The sequence below is a fragment of the Nyctereutes procyonoides genome, unplaced genomic scaffold (assembly GCF_905146905.1).
Source record: "Nyctereutes procyonoides isolate TBG_1078 unplaced genomic scaffold, NYPRO_anot_genome, whole genome shotgun sequence".
Lineage (NCBI taxonomy): Eukaryota > Metazoa > Chordata > Mammalia > Carnivora > Canidae > Nyctereutes > Nyctereutes procyonoides.
The window spans coordinates 8,116,060-8,133,499 of record NW_026575037.1 but is presented as its reverse complement, the minus strand read 5'-3'; the positions used below and the strand labels follow the sequence as shown (position 1 = coordinate 8,133,499).

At 36.2% G+C, this 17,440-nt stretch overlaps 1 protein-coding gene across 4 annotated transcripts in view; it reads left to right on the top strand.

Moving 5' to 3' along the window:
• HMCN1 (hemicentin 1) overlaps window positions 1–17,440 on the top strand; it is a 454,683-nt gene that overhangs the window by 235,962 nt on the left and 201,281 nt on the right. For all 4 annotated transcript variants that reach the window (XM_055319154.1, XM_055319153.1, XM_055319155.1 and 1 more), the window contains exons 17-24: window positions 2,008–2,103; window positions 3,372–3,499; window positions 4,828–4,972; window positions 8,250–8,362; window positions 10,244–10,403; window positions 10,997–11,165; window positions 14,132–14,259; window positions 15,751–16,023. In XM_055319154.1, the coding sequence (XP_055175129.1) occupies window positions 2,008–2,103; window positions 3,372–3,499; window positions 4,828–4,972; window positions 8,250–8,362; window positions 10,244–10,403; window positions 10,997–11,165; window positions 14,132–14,259; window positions 15,751–16,023 (1,212 nt within the window). The remainder of the gene's footprint in view (window positions 1–2,007; window positions 2,104–3,371; window positions 3,500–4,827; window positions 4,973–8,249; window positions 8,363–10,243; window positions 10,404–10,996; window positions 11,166–14,131; window positions 14,260–15,750; window positions 16,024–17,440) is intronic.

Genomic DNA, 17,440 nt, shown 5'->3' with positions numbered 1-17,440 from the left:
GAGTAGTGGCACTAGAGGACCAAAATATTTAGCTGATTAACTGGTTTTTAAAAAGTAATTGCATCTTTGGGGTTATTTTGTAGAAAGCCTCCAATAAGTGATTTCCATGTTTATTAAATATTAAATGTCCATTAGCCACTTCAAGTTCCAAATACAAATTAAACTAATTATAAGTGCTTAAGTGTTAAGTTCTGGGCCCGCTCTGTGGTGAAAACAGAAGTCATATATGGGGTCCCTCACTCAGGCATTTCACAACCCACCATCTAAGTGGATGGCCAAAAAAATGCCTACTGTGTCAGATTGTGCAGGACCTAGAATGTACAGGTGAAGAAGTGTTTTTGATGAGGTAGAAAATAACCCTCCATGTTTCCCTGTGGAAAAAGGCACATGAATGTACTATTTCAGAACAATCCCTCTGCAAGGTTGGAGAGATGAGAAGAAAAATGGGAAGCTCACAGAGTTATGCAAGTAGGGTGATAGTAGTGATGAGAAAAGCCTAACAGGAAATAAATTGGTCCTGAAACAAATCAATTAGAGGAGATGTAAAAAGGGAAGAATAAAAAGGGGGAATGTATTGACAAATGGTTGCCCAAGTGTCCAAATTAAACTATCTAGAAGGAAAGTAGTGATTAGAAACAGTTCTCTGTGGTCTTATGTATGTCTACACAAATTAGTCCGCGAGTTGATAACATGAAAAATATCTTGGATAGAAACAATGTGTGCCTTATTAACCAGATGATTTGCTGAACTTTCCTTTGCAAATGAATGCTTGATGTTGTTGAGAGTGGACACTGCCTGAATTTACCAGATGCAGTTCTGCCATTATATGCAAAAGATTAACAGAGGAGTAGAAGCTTTGTCACAGCTTTTTTATCTAAAATAATACGGAATTGTTTAAAATGGGAAGCTACACTTTTTCTCTGTCAGATCTTTTCAGTAGAATACACTGTGCTTATTTAGTTAAGATATTTGCAAAGATCACAGTCATTTCCTATTTAAAATCTTCTGTTGCCTCCCCTCTTGCTCACAAGACAAACCACACTCTTTACAAGGCACCAAACTTTGTCTTTAGCATGTTTTCTGACTGTATCCACACAGCCTTTAACCTAGTAGTCTTCATTCTGATTCCCCTAACACCCTCCTCAATTAAAAATATTTTGTAATAGCCTTTTAACTATCCTGAAACAAAGTCTATATTTTTGATCTACCCAGAAAATAAAATCTATTTTAATATCTGAAAATAGTACAAAGGAAAATAATCTTTATTAAATAATAAGTATTTTAATAGATAAATACTCTGGCATTTCTGCATAATATACATACATTTTGATGTACATCACCATGAATTTGACAGCTCAAATGTAGACTGATAAACATACTGATCATACAATTATAAACAAAGTCATAAAATCTGTGAACTTCCAGTGGGAACGTCAGAAGTCTTGCTGACTTTGGAATAGTTGTTCCTTTCATGAATCTGCCCCTTCATGGCCTCCCTAGTTTTTACCCACTAAGTGCCAGTATACTCCCCCAAGTCATTGGTCCAACTGATTGATATATATATCTTGCAAATCTTCAAAACGCCCCTAGGGTGGTGTTGCAGAATACATTGGTGATGCAACTTTCCATTCCTTGAACAGACCTTGATTTTTCAAGTTATTCTTTTGTTTTTGCAGCCCACTGGGCTTGGACTGCCCTTCCCCTGTTCTACCTGCTGTTTAAGGTACAGCTTGTATCCTGCCTCCACTGTGACTCCTCTCCTAACTCCTATATGTGCCATCATTCTCATGTCTCTCTGTGTTCCCACAGCTCATTGCTTGAAATGCATATTATAGCATTATCACACTGTGGTTGATAGTTGGTTTTCATGTATGTCTCCTCCCCAACAATGGGAACTGCAGAAGACAGTACCCACACATTTTCCACCCACAAATCTCAGCACTGTGCCTGGCACATAGTTATGCTTCCTAGATGGCATTGAATGAGTAAATGATCTCTTCTTTTTAGATTTATGGGCAAATGATAAAGGAACCTATATTTGTGAAGCTGAAAACCAGTTTGGAAAGATCCAGTCCCAGACAACAATAACAGTGACAGGACTTGGTAAGATCAATTAGGTGCTTAGATATCAAGCTTTTCCAAGTCATCAGACTTCTTTTACCACATTGGCTCTTGCTTTTGCCACTTTAAATAAAAAAAACAAAAACAGCAGGTAAGTATTTGACTACTAAACTAGCCTCTCCCTCCCCCATCCTATTTCAAATTTCATGGGATGTTAGAACTGGAAATAACCTTAGAGATCATCTGCTCCAAGTTCTTTATCTTCCATTTGAAGAAATGAAAGTCAACTTGAATAAATTGATTTAAGTCTAAATATAAATACATACACACAGAGTCATGGCATTCTTTTCTGTTTCCCTTTTTAACCCTTATCATTTTAAGTCCATGTGAATTATCTTTGAAAATAATATGAAGTAGGGATACAGTATCATTTATTTCCAAGTGGTAAGACCTTTGTCTCAATATCTTTATTGAATAATCTCTTCCCACTGATTAAAATACCCATTTGGTCATATGCTAAATTTTTATTCCTGTGTCTATTCCTTGGAATTCTATTTTTGCACTAGTACTACATTGTCTAATTTATTATTTTATGTGATTTTTAGATCTGTCAATGCCTGTTTCTCATTAATACACATTTATAAAATTTTCTTTCTATATCTTCCTTTATTCATCACATATAATTAAATTTTCTAAATAGAATATCTAGGGATTTCCCTTGATTTGTGTTAAATTTATTAAATCCTAGAAAAGAACATCTTTCCATCTAAGAGAGTCCACCTCATTTTATTTGCTGGAGCTGTTATGATAGCCTCCTCATTGATCTTATCCCTTCTGGTTTTTTCCTTATCCAATTGCATACGTTGCACAATTTCTTGGCTTGACAATTCTGGCATTCCATGCCATAGACTGATTCTTTTTACTTTCTCTGCTTCTATGCTATTACCATCCCTCTTGCCATTCCCTCTGCTTAGAAGGGTCTTTTATCTCTGTCTTGCAATTCAAACCCATTTACATTTAAAAACCTTGTTCTTGAGAATTTAGGTTTTTTTTTAAGAGCATAATTAATAGTCATCTTGGCCTTTTAGAACATTTACCTTCTTGCTTCTCCCTGGGCCTATGTCTCTGCCTCTCTGTGTCTCTCATAAATAAATAAATAAATAAATAAATAAATAAATAAATAAATAAATAAATAAATAAATAAATAATAAGTAAGTAAGTAATAAGTAAGTAAATATCTTTAAAAGAAAGAACATTTGCCTTCCTTTCGGGTAAGATAGAGTTGATAATACCTGTTTCTCCTGACTCAGTTGCTCCACTCATTGGAATCAGCCCTTCAGTGACCAGTGTCATTGAAGGACAGCAGCTTACTTTGCCTTGTGCTCTGTTGGCTGGAAATCCCATTCCAGAACGTCGGTGGATTAAGAATTCAGCCATGGTAAGAACATTATAAATCTGTGCGTTCACATTTCTAATTTTCTTGCATAAGAGACAATTTATTCCAACCGTTGGCATTTCAATTTAGTATATATACCAAAATACATTTTGTAAGTGTAACACCAGAACTTTTTTTCAGTATTCAGTTTATGTAGTTTACATTATTTTGGAATTAATAAGGTGGAGAAATAGTCAATCGTGTGGTTTTTATAGTTTTGCATTAAATTCAATGCAACTAATAAACTCTTCAAAATATGTAAAAACTGAAGCAAATATAAAATTACTTTTATAGCATTTAAATATTTTCATATCCTCTTTGTAGGATATAATAAATATCAATATTTTCATAAAATTCTTCCATTTATTAAACATATCTTTTATGAATTATTTGAAAATATGGATCTATTTTGTATCATTGTTTTTAGTGTATAAATTTGGATTATGAAAGAATGTGAAAATTTTTCACAGTTCTAAGGAATTTTTTTGCAAACGTGCTCTCTCTGGCAATAAATTTCCACCTAGTCAAGAGCATTTTTCCTTCCATTTTCCGGGGTAGTTAGACTCACTTTCATTTTGAAGTGCCAATTAGAAATGACTTGACTCCATGGATTAAGTTGTCAAATTATTCATATTTGCATTAAATCCTAAGAAAAATTAGTAGACCTCACTTAATAATTAAAAGCCCTTACAACAAAGGATGATACTGTTTGAGCACTAAGATGTCCTGTGATTGAATAAAACATATCAATGACACAGCTGGAGTGATCATTTTTAACAGAAAATATTGCCAACTTTCTCTGTCACAGTTCCTAGATCATACATTGCCTCTGATATTTGCATCTGTCACAGAAAAGGGTGAGTGTTGAGATGAATCACATTCTCTCAGCTTGAATCACTACCTACTTGCCAAAATAAAAATATCAAATAGCTTGCAAGTGGTGGTACAATCTTCTTGAAAAAGAACAAATTAGTGAAAAGTAAAAGTGACTAGTAGAATTTGGTTCTGAGTAATAACAAAGATCAAAGAGACACAAAATAGAGACATCACTTTGACATGACTTGTTTCATGTCAAGTGATGTCTCTATTTCATTCCTTTTTCCAACATGTGCATAACTCCAACAGATGTTAGTAGGTATAATTTTTGGTGGTATATTAGGATGACATACACTTGATTCTACTCTTGGTAACATTTTATGCTCATCATTTTTTACATAAGGGTGTTAAGAATAATTTGTTATAAGACATTTAATAACTCAATTAAAAACAAATCTGGTTTATGCTTAGGGAACATTACCTTTTAAATTAAGTATGACTTTTTTTTCCTTAAGTTGGTCCAAAATCCTTACATTACTGTGCGCAGTGATGGGAGTCTCCATATTGAAAGAGTTCGCCTTCAGGATGGGGGCAAATATACTTGTGTGGCCAGCAATGTGGCTGGAACCGTTAACAAAACTACCACTGTGGATGTGCATGGTAAGAGACACACCCATTGTAATTCTTTCCAAACCATGTTCAAAGCTAGGTTTATGTCTCTAAATCAAATAACTCTGTCTTCTAGTTGTAAGAAGTAGATTTTTTCCCTAATTGTTATTCTTAACAAAAAGCCTTATTTCTTGAACACTATTTACATTGTTAAGGCTGTTTCCAGAATTCCCTTTGCTACATACACAGAAAGACTTTATTGGGAGTCACCAGCTGAGTCTGGCCAAGGGCTTTTGTAAGTGGTTTCTTAATTGATAAAAGTGAGCTCAGTTCTCAAAGAGTTATGTTTAAAAATACATTTTAATTTCAGACAAGCTGAATTTATTATTCCATCCAAATTGCCTTTTCTTTTTGGATTGTGCAACAAGCATGTCCTTACTAATGACCCCTTTGTGTGTGAGCTAGAAATGACCTAAACTTTTCTAAAGGCCACCTCATGTGCTCCAAACAATCTTTTCGCATGTTAGATAAAAGGTCACAAATAAGAATATCCAAAAGCTATCTCTTTTTCCATTCGTGACTAACAGTCACGAACTTTTTACATCTCAATAAACGACAACTTCATAGTTTAAGAAATTGTCATAATTTTTTTTGTATGTTTTCTTTAAAGACTTTGCAACATTGCTTTTTAAAGTGTGCTATTAAAAAATAGTTCTGTGTTCAGAGATGAAAGTAGCAGAGAACATTTATTTTTAGTGAATTCATCCTTTTTTTAGGACATGAATTGGAGAATCCAGTAATTTCCACATTTTGCTTGGCCTATGGAAATTGTCAGTGGATGCAGATCCTCTTCTTTTTTAACGTCTGTTTCTTTTTTTTTTTTAAGATTTTATTTATATATTCATGAAAGACACAGAGAGTGAAAGGCAGAGACGTAGGCAGAGGGAGAAGCAGGCTCCAGGCAGGGAGCCCGATGTGGGACTCCATCCTGAGACTGCGGATCACGCCCTGGGCTACGGGCAGATGCTCAACTGCTGAGCCACCCAGGTGTCCTTATGTCTATTTCTTATTGTAAATAACCTCCTCTGCCTCTCTCAATCTTATGTGCTGGTTATACCAGCCTCCATCAACATCACATGAGATACTCTTGAAGAAATACTATTTTAAAGAAATATTAAAGTAACACTAAATTATAGTCTAAAAGAATAAATGCATAATGCCAAATTGAATATAATTGTGTTTAACTATTTTTAGAGAAAATCAGTCCATAGGTTTCCTGGAGAGTGCTTATGGATTGCCTTGAGACTCGTGTATAGAGATATAATCATGTGACCTCCATAGAATATTGTGTTGAGGATTCTGAGGCAAATTCCTACTTGAGTGAAAGAGTGATATGATCCTCTGGTATGTCTGCCAGATAAGAGGGGTGAGGAGACAGGTGAACCAGTGATATGGTTTATCATGATGCACTGAGTGTTGACCATTAAAAGTTAAAAAGATCACGACATTGTTTCATCCATCTTAGTCCAAAATGAGTAACTGATTTAGTTACTAAGGTTAAAAAAATCAACCCAGACATTTGACAGGAGCTAAACTGAGCAACCATTTAGCCAACAAATTAGTTTTGAGTTGCTATGATGCAATATCACAGGTTCTCCATACCTCCATATTCATGTTCATTAGCATTGCCATGCCTTCATTACTCTGCCTCGCCACTTCTAAGAATACTCATTAAAAGCTCTCAATGACCTGTTCTTAAAAGGATGAATTAATGCTGCAAATATAAATAAACTAAAATGGCAAACCCTTCAGTTGACATCTTGATTTATGTCAGTGGACAATCTGGAAAGAAACACCTCTCGCACAGTCAGATATCATCAGACTTGAAAATGCCTAAATTTGCCACTTTTCCTTATAGCTGTCAAACTCACTTTGCATTTGAGAAAATGGCTTATTCCAGTGTTGCCACAAAATTACAGTAGAGTTGAGAGTTGACTCTTCCATGATGATTCTGGAAATTAAATTTGTTGCTTTAGAGGGTAGCCTGACATAAAAGTATCTGCGATTTTCTGCCAATTTTTTAAAGAAGAAATTATCTAAAGAATAAGCCCAGCCTTAGGAAAATATGAACATATAGCAAAGCTAATTTAAGCCTTCCAGGGAAGTTTTTGCATAGAGATCTCTGGTACCTCTAGTTCTGGCAAACTTCTCCTAAGAGTAATTGTGATAATTCTAGAGAAATTTGACTCAAAGTCAAGAGACACAGTGAGTGCTTGAGCCCTAGGGAACAGCTTCAGTCTCATCTTTCCAGGGGAAGGAAAGAAACACCCGGCATATATGGGGTTTGTATTGTGTTACTTGTACTATGTTAAGAACTTCCATGTATGGGAGCTTCTTAATCTAATTCATTATTTTGAGAACATTGAGTATTGATAATTTTTCACATGCAAGTTGCCTATGATTGAGATATGCACAGAATGGAATAATTAAGTCTTCCTTTTCCTTTTGCTTCTGCTCATATAGTGTTAATTCTTCAGTTGCTTTCTAAAGTCATAGGTATGTTATTTTTCTTAGTGAAAACTACTGACTTAGAATCCAGTATTTTAGTCTTTTAAAAGGCCTTGCAAGTTTTATTGTTGAATTTCTTTTAAGAAAACAAATCCTTCTTTCTAGGTTAAATTTCATACCTTGTTATGTTGTTCTTGTGAATGGACAGATATTAAATGCATGACAGTTAAACAGTCCATTTCTCTGGCAGTAGGCTTATGTCAGCTCACTGCAGCTGATTGGGTCATGGACAACAATGAAGGGTATGTGTTAAACATGTAACTCTTGGAATGTAATTCTACTTCGAGTTTCCAGGAAAACATGGATTTTCTTCAGTCTTATTTTTTTTAGGAAAGTTAACTTACTAAGCATAATTTAGTACTTGATTTTATGTTTTTTTTTTTATTTATTTATGATAGTCGAGAGAGAGAGAGAGAGAGAGAGAGGCAGAGACACAGGCAGAGGGAGAAGCAGGCTCCATGCACCGGGAGCCCGACATGGGATTCGATCCCAGGTCTCCAGGATCGCGCCCTGGGCCAAAGGCAGGCGCCAAACCGCTGCGCCACCCAAGGATCCCCTTGATTTTATGTTTTTATTAAATTCTTCAGATTACAGTTACTGTGTTTCCTTTATTACACTCCCTTACAAGTTACCCTACATTTCTATTGGAAAATGTTGTCTTAGCTACAAATATGCGGTATACCCTAAAAATGTACAACTTTAAACATATGAGGCTAAATGGAAGAACAGATGCTCAGATTTTGAACATTGCCTTTTTCAGTGCTGCCAACCATCCAGCATGGGCAGCAAGTACTCAGCACAATTGAAGGCATTCCAGTAACTTTACCATGCAAAGCAAGTGGAATTCCCAAGCCATCTATCATCTGGTCCAAGGTAAATGACCTATCTAGTGGTGTTTTGTTGTTGTTATTGTTTAAAGATTTTATTTATTTACTCATGAGAGACACACACAGAGAGAGAGGCAGAGACGTAGGCAGAGGGAGAAGCAGGCTTCCTACAGGGAGCCCAAGGCAGGACTTATCCCCAGGACCAGGACCCCAGGATCATGACCTGAGCCAAAGGCAGACGCTCAACCACTGAGCCACCCAGGTCCCCCTCTAGTGGTGTTTTTAATGTTTGTGTTATAACAACGTTTGGATATTTTTAGTCATATATGGAACTTGTGACTGTACCACAGAATTTTATAAAAAGGAAAACCCATGCAGTCATACCACTTGGAACGAACCTTAAAATGTCCTTAGTACCATCACCTATCTGATGCTTGAATGACATTAAGAATGCAACAGTGAACACCAACATAGCACATTCTGTACACCAGGAACCATTCTAAACACTGCATGCTGTAGCAGATCCTTTTTTATGCTTGCCACATCCCGTCAGCCCTTGTGATTTTCAGCGCAGCTCTGGTGGACAGCTCCATGCTTTCTTCCAGAATCATATTTTGTGCATGTGCCTCTCTGGTTTTTGGACTCAGGGCTTGCTCAGAAGGCCACTCAGCCTGAGATCAGGCAGCCAGGAAGTGTAGGGGCATTAACACCTTTGGGGAGCAGGTGTCCTATGTAAATGACCTGCTTCTCATCCCTCAGAAGTATATTTCTGGGTTGCTTCTACATAGTTTCTCAAAGGATCCCCAGCACATAGAAGCTTATCAGCCCAACCACAGAGGAAACAAGAACCCTGAAATCCTTTTTAGCTTTCCTTCCCTCTGTGCCCCACTCTCTCACCTGTCTGCTCAAGGCTCTGGGGATCACTTTCCAACTAAACTTCTTGCCTCCAAATCTTTGCCTCAGACCCTGTTCTTTTAGAAAGCCAAAAACAAGTTCTATATGAACTCATTTATTCCCCTCTATGTTCCTATCATGAAGTTGTCTGGCTTTTACTTGTATTCTTGCAGTGAGGAAAAACCAGTTTTGGAGGAATTCCTTTTTGTCTTTGAACAGTCATGAAAATAGCACATTTTATGAAAATTAATTTAAATCTGGCATATATTGGTAATATAAAAGCTTGGCATAATAACAAGCTGTGGCATTTGTATAATTAGCATCACAACCAATGTATCTTACCATACCATCTAATTTTATATATCTAAAAAGCTCTGAAATATAAAGAAGTTGGTGCTGACATCTGTAAATGAAATAAAAAGGTTAAGATTTCTGCATTGTGGACACAAAAATATCATGGCGAAGCCAATCCCCAAACTGCACAGTGTCTGGTACTGTGTAGAAGTTTAAGGCATTTTAGGAAAATATAAAAATGAAAAGCCAGGATGACCTTTGTGCTGTGATAAAGTGCAGAGGTGAAGAGTTTCGACTGCTAGGGTTCAAGTCCCAGCTCTACCACTGACTGAATGTTATACTCCACATCATCCCCAAGCTTTTATCTGTAAAATGGGGGTTGTGGTAGTTCCTGCTCCTATGATTGTTTTGAACTTAAAAATAGTTAATTCATGCGAAGTGCTCGAAACAGTGTGTGGCTTAGCAGAAGCATCATCCCATTCATTACCATTATCATTACCATTATTCTCTCCATTTTTAAATAGCTCTGGAACAAAGGGGATGTGGTTCAGTAGGAAGAAATACCACCTTTGATTTCTTTGCTTCATTTTTCATACAAATCACTCTCTTCAAATTAGCATTTTTAAAAATCTAGTATTTTCCCCCTTGGAGATTCTTTTCCTTCCTCTCTTCCATTTCAGACATTAAGTCACTCCTTTATTATCTTACAAAACACTTTGCTCTCTGTTGTGTTTTGCAGAAGGGTGAGCTGATTTCCACCAGCAGTGCTAAGTTTTCTGCAGGGGCTGATGGAAGTTTGTATGTGGTGTCACCTGGGGGTGAAGAGAGCGGTGAGTATGTCTGCACCGCCACCAATGCCGCCGGCTACGCCAAGAGGAAAGTGCAGCTGACTGTCTATGGTGAGAGCCCCTGGAGGAACGTTTTTCTTTGACACTGTCTGCTGGCGCCAAAACTCACATTTCTCTCCCAAATCATATTACTAGGGGCTGTTCTCCTAAAGTGAACTATGTTTACAAAATGCATTTTTACTGCCAACCAGCATCTCCTTTGCTTCGATTCTGATTTAAAGGCAGAGTAATTGTATAGCCATTCGGAAAAATTTTATGGTGCTTTACCGAGGAGTATGCTTATTGCACCCAGCCAGCGTCTGAAACACTCGTTAGTTGAAACTCCTAGCAAAGCCAAACCTCAGCCATGTCTTGGTTAGCACTCTGCCTTGAGGGGTTACTTTTACAGATGGCAGACTCTTTAAAAGGGCATTTCAGCTGACCTCTTCATTATGTTCTGAAAGGAAGAGCTAAAAAGGGAAGCTTTCTGGTCATTTTTTTTCCTGCTCTCATTATAATTGTGTTCGTGGAAAGTTTTACATATGCCCTGAAATTTTGGAATAGGCAGCATCTTTTTGTACATTTTTAAAGAATATTAGTAGTCTGCACTTGTACGTTAAATGCTTTCAATGTACTATTTCCTTTCCCAAACGTGTTTATTTTAGTAAGGCCCAGAGTATTTGGAGACCAACGAGGACTGTCCCAGGATAAGCCTGTTGAGATCTCCGTCCTTGCAGGGGAAGAGGTGACACTTCCATGTGAAGTGAAGAGCATACCCCCACCCATCATTACCTGGGCCAAAGAGACCCAGCTCATCTCTCCCTTCTCTCCAAGGTAGGGCATCTGGGATGAATCTTGAGATGCAAAAAACATAATCTCTTGGGGGCGGATGGCTATATCTCTTCAGGTTTTTAAATGTTTCAAAAAAATAACTTAAATTTGAGATAATTCACACATAAATCTGAGCCTAAAGAAAATATATATACCTTCTAAATCACTCTTTAATATTAGAAATGCTAACACCCAGCTTTGACGTAATTTCCCACGAGTGCATAGTACATGGTAGCTATTGAAATGGAGCATATTTGTATGTAGATTTGTGTTAGTAGAAGTCCATAGTACACATAGCATCTCGTTAATCCCATAGGAACAGTAAAACACAACGACTACTTTAATATCTAAGGTTTGACTTTCATTAGATGGTTTTGTAAAAATCTTCTTGATTAAACCCTTACAGATTTAAAAGCCCACTGAGATAATAAATTTGATAGACTAAGTGATGTGGAAAGCAGAATGCCAGAGCCTTTGAGAGTACCACCTTTGTTGTTATGCAAATACAAATTTAAGTTTACCTCCACCATTTAAAATTTGTCTGAAAGGTTTGGCAATTCTTTCGATTGAACCTAATATTGCTTATTTATAAAATGGAGTTAATACTTACCTGAAAGGATCATATAAGCTAATATACATTCCATACCCCGTTTCCAGTTCTCAGGGAATTACTATTTTAGCAATTACAATTTTAACTCAACATCATGCGAGAAGTTACTGGTGGAATAAGAATTATAGTCTCCAGCTATGTCTGTTAGACTTACTGATGTATAGTTATGAAGCTATATATATATTCATTATACTGTAGTTTCCCTACCACTGGTGAGGGTGAAAAAGACAATTAAGAACTACTTTCCATAAGCTTACTATTTCTTTGAAAAATATTTGCTGTGGATATTTTTGCATGACAGAAATATCATATTATGGATACAGTTGAAGTTCATTGTTTTCCTCCCCAATTCCTTTTCTCCCTCCCCAGGGGCAAATACTGCTACAGACTTCATTTGCATCCTATGCATCCATTCTTAAACAGTATTAGAATTTGTTTTCTGTGTTTTTAATTTTGTTTTGTGTGTCTGTTTTCAATTTGCCATGTAACGTATTACATACTTTTATTCTGCTTGCTTTATTAAGTGAACATTTTTATACACATAGAATTAGTTTATTCATTTTTAACTACCATATGCACGTTCTACATTTTGTTTACACATTTCCCAATGTATGGACATTCAGGGTTTTGTTTGTTTCCGTTTGGTTTGGTTTTGGTTTTGGTTTTTTGGTTGTACAAATGAGGCTTTTTAGTGAATATCTTTACGTATGTCTCTTTGTATACACATGCATGAATTTCTTTAGGACCAGTACCTAGAACTACAGTTTCTGATCAGAATTAATTCCTACTTTCAGCTTTGTAGACAGTACTAACTTTCTGATCAAAGAGGCAGTACTGATTTACCTTTCTTCCATTAGAATATAGGTGTACCTATTTCCCCATTATTATCAGTGCATTTTGTTGTTCAGATGGGTGTGAAATGGTACCTTGCAAATACCATAGTTTTCATGTGACTGACTTCCAGGGAGCCAAGAATGCTTTTACTTGTTTGTTGGTCATTTGTGTCACCTATGACTTGCTTCTTTAAACCTACAGCACAGACTTCTGGTGACTTGTTTGTCTTTTCTTGTTGAATATAGAAATTTTGTCTGTATTCTTAATAACAAGTCTTTGTTGTATGTGCTGAAAATATCTTCTCTCAGACCACTGCAAGGCTTTTCATGTATGATGTTTGATTATACAGACTTTTACATTTTTTATGTAGCTCACTGTACTAATCTATTGTTTTTAAGATTTGTACTTACGAAGAATATCAATATGGCCACCAGTGTTTTATTCTAATATTTTAAGTTTGTTTTTCACATTTTGGACTTTAATCCATCTGAATTTTTATGTTGTGTCTAGTATTAGGTAGTGCTCTATTTTTATTTATTTATTTTTCCCATGTGGAGAACCTGTTGCCCAGCATCATTTTTTAATTGTTAGTATAATCAATCCTTTCCTTGCTCTTTATGATATCACCTCTGTTATTGCATGTTACATGTTGGATTCTTCTATATGCTTATTTCTTTGGGGGGGAATTCTGTCTTTAACTATTTATTCATTTTTCTGTCTCAGGGCCAGCAAGTAGAACAACTTTTTTTTTCCTAGGTTTATCAGAAATCTCAATATTAAGCAGGTCTATCTGGCCCTCATCCTCTTAAAGCTATTTCAATACAATTAATGTGATAACATTTTTATTTGTAGATCTGGCTCATTCAACTACATTATAATATAGTCAATAAATTTTTGAGAATTACATTATGTACCTTCTTTTGCCTTTATTGTAACACACTAAATTTTTTAACAAACCATTGCTGAATAAATAATACAGTATTCAAAATAAGTTCAAAAGTTACTAAAATAGGGAACCCTGGTTGGCTCAGCATTTTAGCACCTGTCTTTGGCCCAGGGTGTGATCCTGGAGTACCAGGATCAAGTCCCACATCGGGCTCCCGGTATGGAGCCTGCTTCTCCCTCTGCCTGTGTCTCAGCGTCTCTCTCTCTCTCTTTCTCTCTCTCTCTGTGTCTCATGAATAAATAAATAAAATCTTTTAAAAAAAACCTGCTAAAATATATATTTGCTTTGTATAGTCACAACTTAATAAAGCATAAAGATGTTCACTTTTTTGGTAATTTCAGACCATTAGGTTAGATCTAAAAGTAAAATAAAGCTGACTTTATATTTGTAAGAACATCACATAGAATACACAATATAATTATGAATATTCCTGACTTTTAAGGTGTATAGAAATAATATAGATGAGAAAATGGTTTCAAAAACTGCTGCAGAGTAGTAATTTCACACTGAAGTGCAGCTGCATTGGGGATATTTAAATTCTCATGTTCTATGGTCTGCCATGTGGTTTCTTTCTTTTAGACACACATTCCTCCCTTCTGGTTCAATGAAAATCATTGAGACCCGCATTTCAGATAGTGGGATGTATCTTTGCGTTGCTACAAATATTGCTGGGAACGTGACTCAGTCTGTTAAATTAAATGTCCACGGTGAGTTTTGAAATGAAGGCATACAATATCTGTGTACTGGCCACAAGAAAATCTATCATACCATTTTCTTTCATAGTTCATCTCCAAATTGTATGTACAGTAATTTGAGAAACATTCTCTAAAATTGCAGACTTGTGATTTTCTTTCATAAACTCTGGAAAAGTTTATTTGCCATCTATAGACAACTATTCCCCTTTTTCTCAAATGAACAGTATTAAAATTTTGGCTCTCCATTTTATTAAATGTCCACAATAACTTATGACATCTATTGATACATTGTAAAAAAAAAATGTGTTTAGACTGATGGCTTTTTGTAGAAGTGAATGTGAGTTCTCCGTGAAGAATTTACTAGTATTTAAATGATCATTTTCAATATTCAAAGAATTCAGCAACTGAAAACATTCTGCTTCCTGGAACTCTTTAAGTTCTTAAAAACTTTCTAGTTAATCTGTTTTATTCCCTCAATTTACCATAGTCTGTACAAATATTTATTTATTCAACATATGCCTACTCTGTCAGGCATTGTGTAGATGCCAGATATTCAAATATCAGAAAAAGATTCCCTCAGTTAGTATTGACCTGATTTCACTCTCAGATCAATCACTGTAATAGTATCTTATTAACCATGGGATTGAAATCCAATGAGAGTTCTGTTGTTTACTAGCTCTAGGGCATCTTGGGCATGTTATCCAAGCTCTATTACCTTTAGTTTTCTTTTTCATAAAATGATGATAAAATAATCCTCTGAAAATTATGAAGTTGTCACAACCTTTAGAATGTATTGGTTAAATATTAAATTTTTTAAAAAGACAGAGGAATGGGATGTAAGGTACAGAAATTCTAATTATATCCTTATGAGTCAACTTGATTCTCTAGTGTATAATGCATGTATGTGGAAACCAGTAACACTTGCCAGTGTTTTGATAAATTATCACATTTAAATTTATAAAGGAAGGTAGATTAAGACAAGTAATAGAGACTTGATTTTGATTTTCTTCTCTGAAATTAGCAAAAGTTTTTATGAGAAACTTTTCTTACTGTCTGGCTAAACCTTTTACAAAGAGAACAAAAACTAGGAGTACATGAAGAAAAATGTTTTTTTTTTCTTTTACTCCCTTATGTTATAGAAATCATTGCCTTTTAAGAGGATTTTAAACTGCAAATTATTTATAAATTAAAAGAAACCTAACATTTTTAAACACTTACTTTTTCCTCAAGTTTGGCATGAGGGGTTTTATATTTATTATTTCCCATAAACCTTGCAGTGTACTGGTATTTAAGAGGTTATTTTGCCTGGATTATCAAGGAAAGAGGCCTCAGGAAATTTACTCAATTGCCCTAGATTACACATGTAGTAAGTAGCCTGAATCTGGGTCCAAATCGTGAGATTGTTCCACTTTCTCATGCTGCCTCTTGGTAAGGAGTTCTCATTAATAGTGAGAAGAGAAAGGAATTTTAAAAATTGGGTTACTAATACTCAGTTGTTTCTAGTTCCTCCAAAGATACAACGTGGCCCTAAACTTATGAAAGTCCAAGTTGGTCAAAGAGTGGACATTCCGTGCAGTGCTCAAGGGATGCCTCTTCCTGTAATCACCTGGTTTAAGGGTGGAAGTGCCATGCTGGTGGATGGAGTGCAGCATATTAGCAATTCAGATGGAACATTAAGCATCGACCAAGCCATGCTCTCTGATGCCGGCATATATACATGTGTCGCTACTAACATAGCAGGCAGTGATGAAACGGAAATAACACTGCATGTCCAAGGTGATTTTTGACACAGGAAAATATGTGTGTGGTGGGGGTATATTATATGACCTGCTGGCATAAGCTGTTCTCTGAGTAGGCAGAAAGCAAGCAAATAAATAAGAAATGCAGATCATGAGAAGAGTACAATGTAGAAAATTAAAATAGGGTAATGCTCCCAGTGATTGGCTACTTTAAAATTTTATTTATTTATTTATTTATTACTTATTTATTTATTATTATTATTTGAGGGGAAGTGGGAGCAGGAGTGGGGCAGAGGAAGAGAGAGAGAGAGAATCCCAGACTCCACGCTAAGCTCAGAGCCCAACATGGAGCTCGATATCATGACTCTGAAATCATGACCTGAACCAGAATAGTAGTCTGATGTTTAACTGACTCAACCATCCAGGAGCCCCACAGTTGGCTACTTTGGATTGGCAGGTAAAACTTCTCTAAGGAGGTGATATTTAGAGTGATATCTATTGACTAGAAAGAGCTAGCCATGTGGACAGTAGGGGGAAGAGCATTCCTGGCACAGAGAATACCAGTGCAAAGGCAAGAAGGAAAGATAAGCAAGTATTGTACTACCATAGTACTCAGCACTTCTTATCTGCCCCAGCAATTTTAGATGGATGGCTAGGTCACTGTTGGAGAACTTATCCAGTTCATTCATTCACTCAGCAAACTTGATTGAGTGCTTATATTTATGGGTCAGTGGAAAACATAGACCTTTATAACATAATCTCATAAACAAAACTGGTTAGTGCCTTCACAAACCATTAGAAGGTCTATATGAGTTTTTAAAGAAAGACAAAACAAAGAAGTCTTTCTTGGGTTGGGACATGTCAGTTAAGATTTGAAGAATGAACAGAAGTATAGTAAGTGATGCGCAGGAATGCAGTGGGGTGGGGTGGGGTGGGATGGTGAGAGCCTTAGGAGAAGATGTAGAATGTGAAGAAGAGGAAATGTGACATTTTGGATACACTGGCATAAGCCAATCAATAAAAGCAAGCTGGCTGCATTTCACACTGGGTGTTGAGTGACATGTGGCAAAGCTGGACACACAATCATGGACCAGATTATCCAAGATCTAGGTACTTAGATTAAGGAGTTTAGATTTTATTCTATGTGTAGTGAAAAGATTTGGAGGCATTGTTACCGGGAAATGATGTATTTGGATTTTAAAAGATCACTCTTTGGGGATAGAATGGCTTGACTGGAGAAGGTGAGGGGAAACAGCTGGGGACTATCAAAGTAGCTCAGGCAAAAGATGATGGTAGCTGGACTTGGGGGAAAGAAGGGAATGGGCTCAAAAAATAATAGCTCTTTCCTGATGATCTACTCTCGGATTAGGGAGTGAAGGAGATGGAGGACTCATCAATTTGGAGACTCCCAAATTTCTTCATGAAATGGATGGATAATGAGGGTGTTCAGGGAC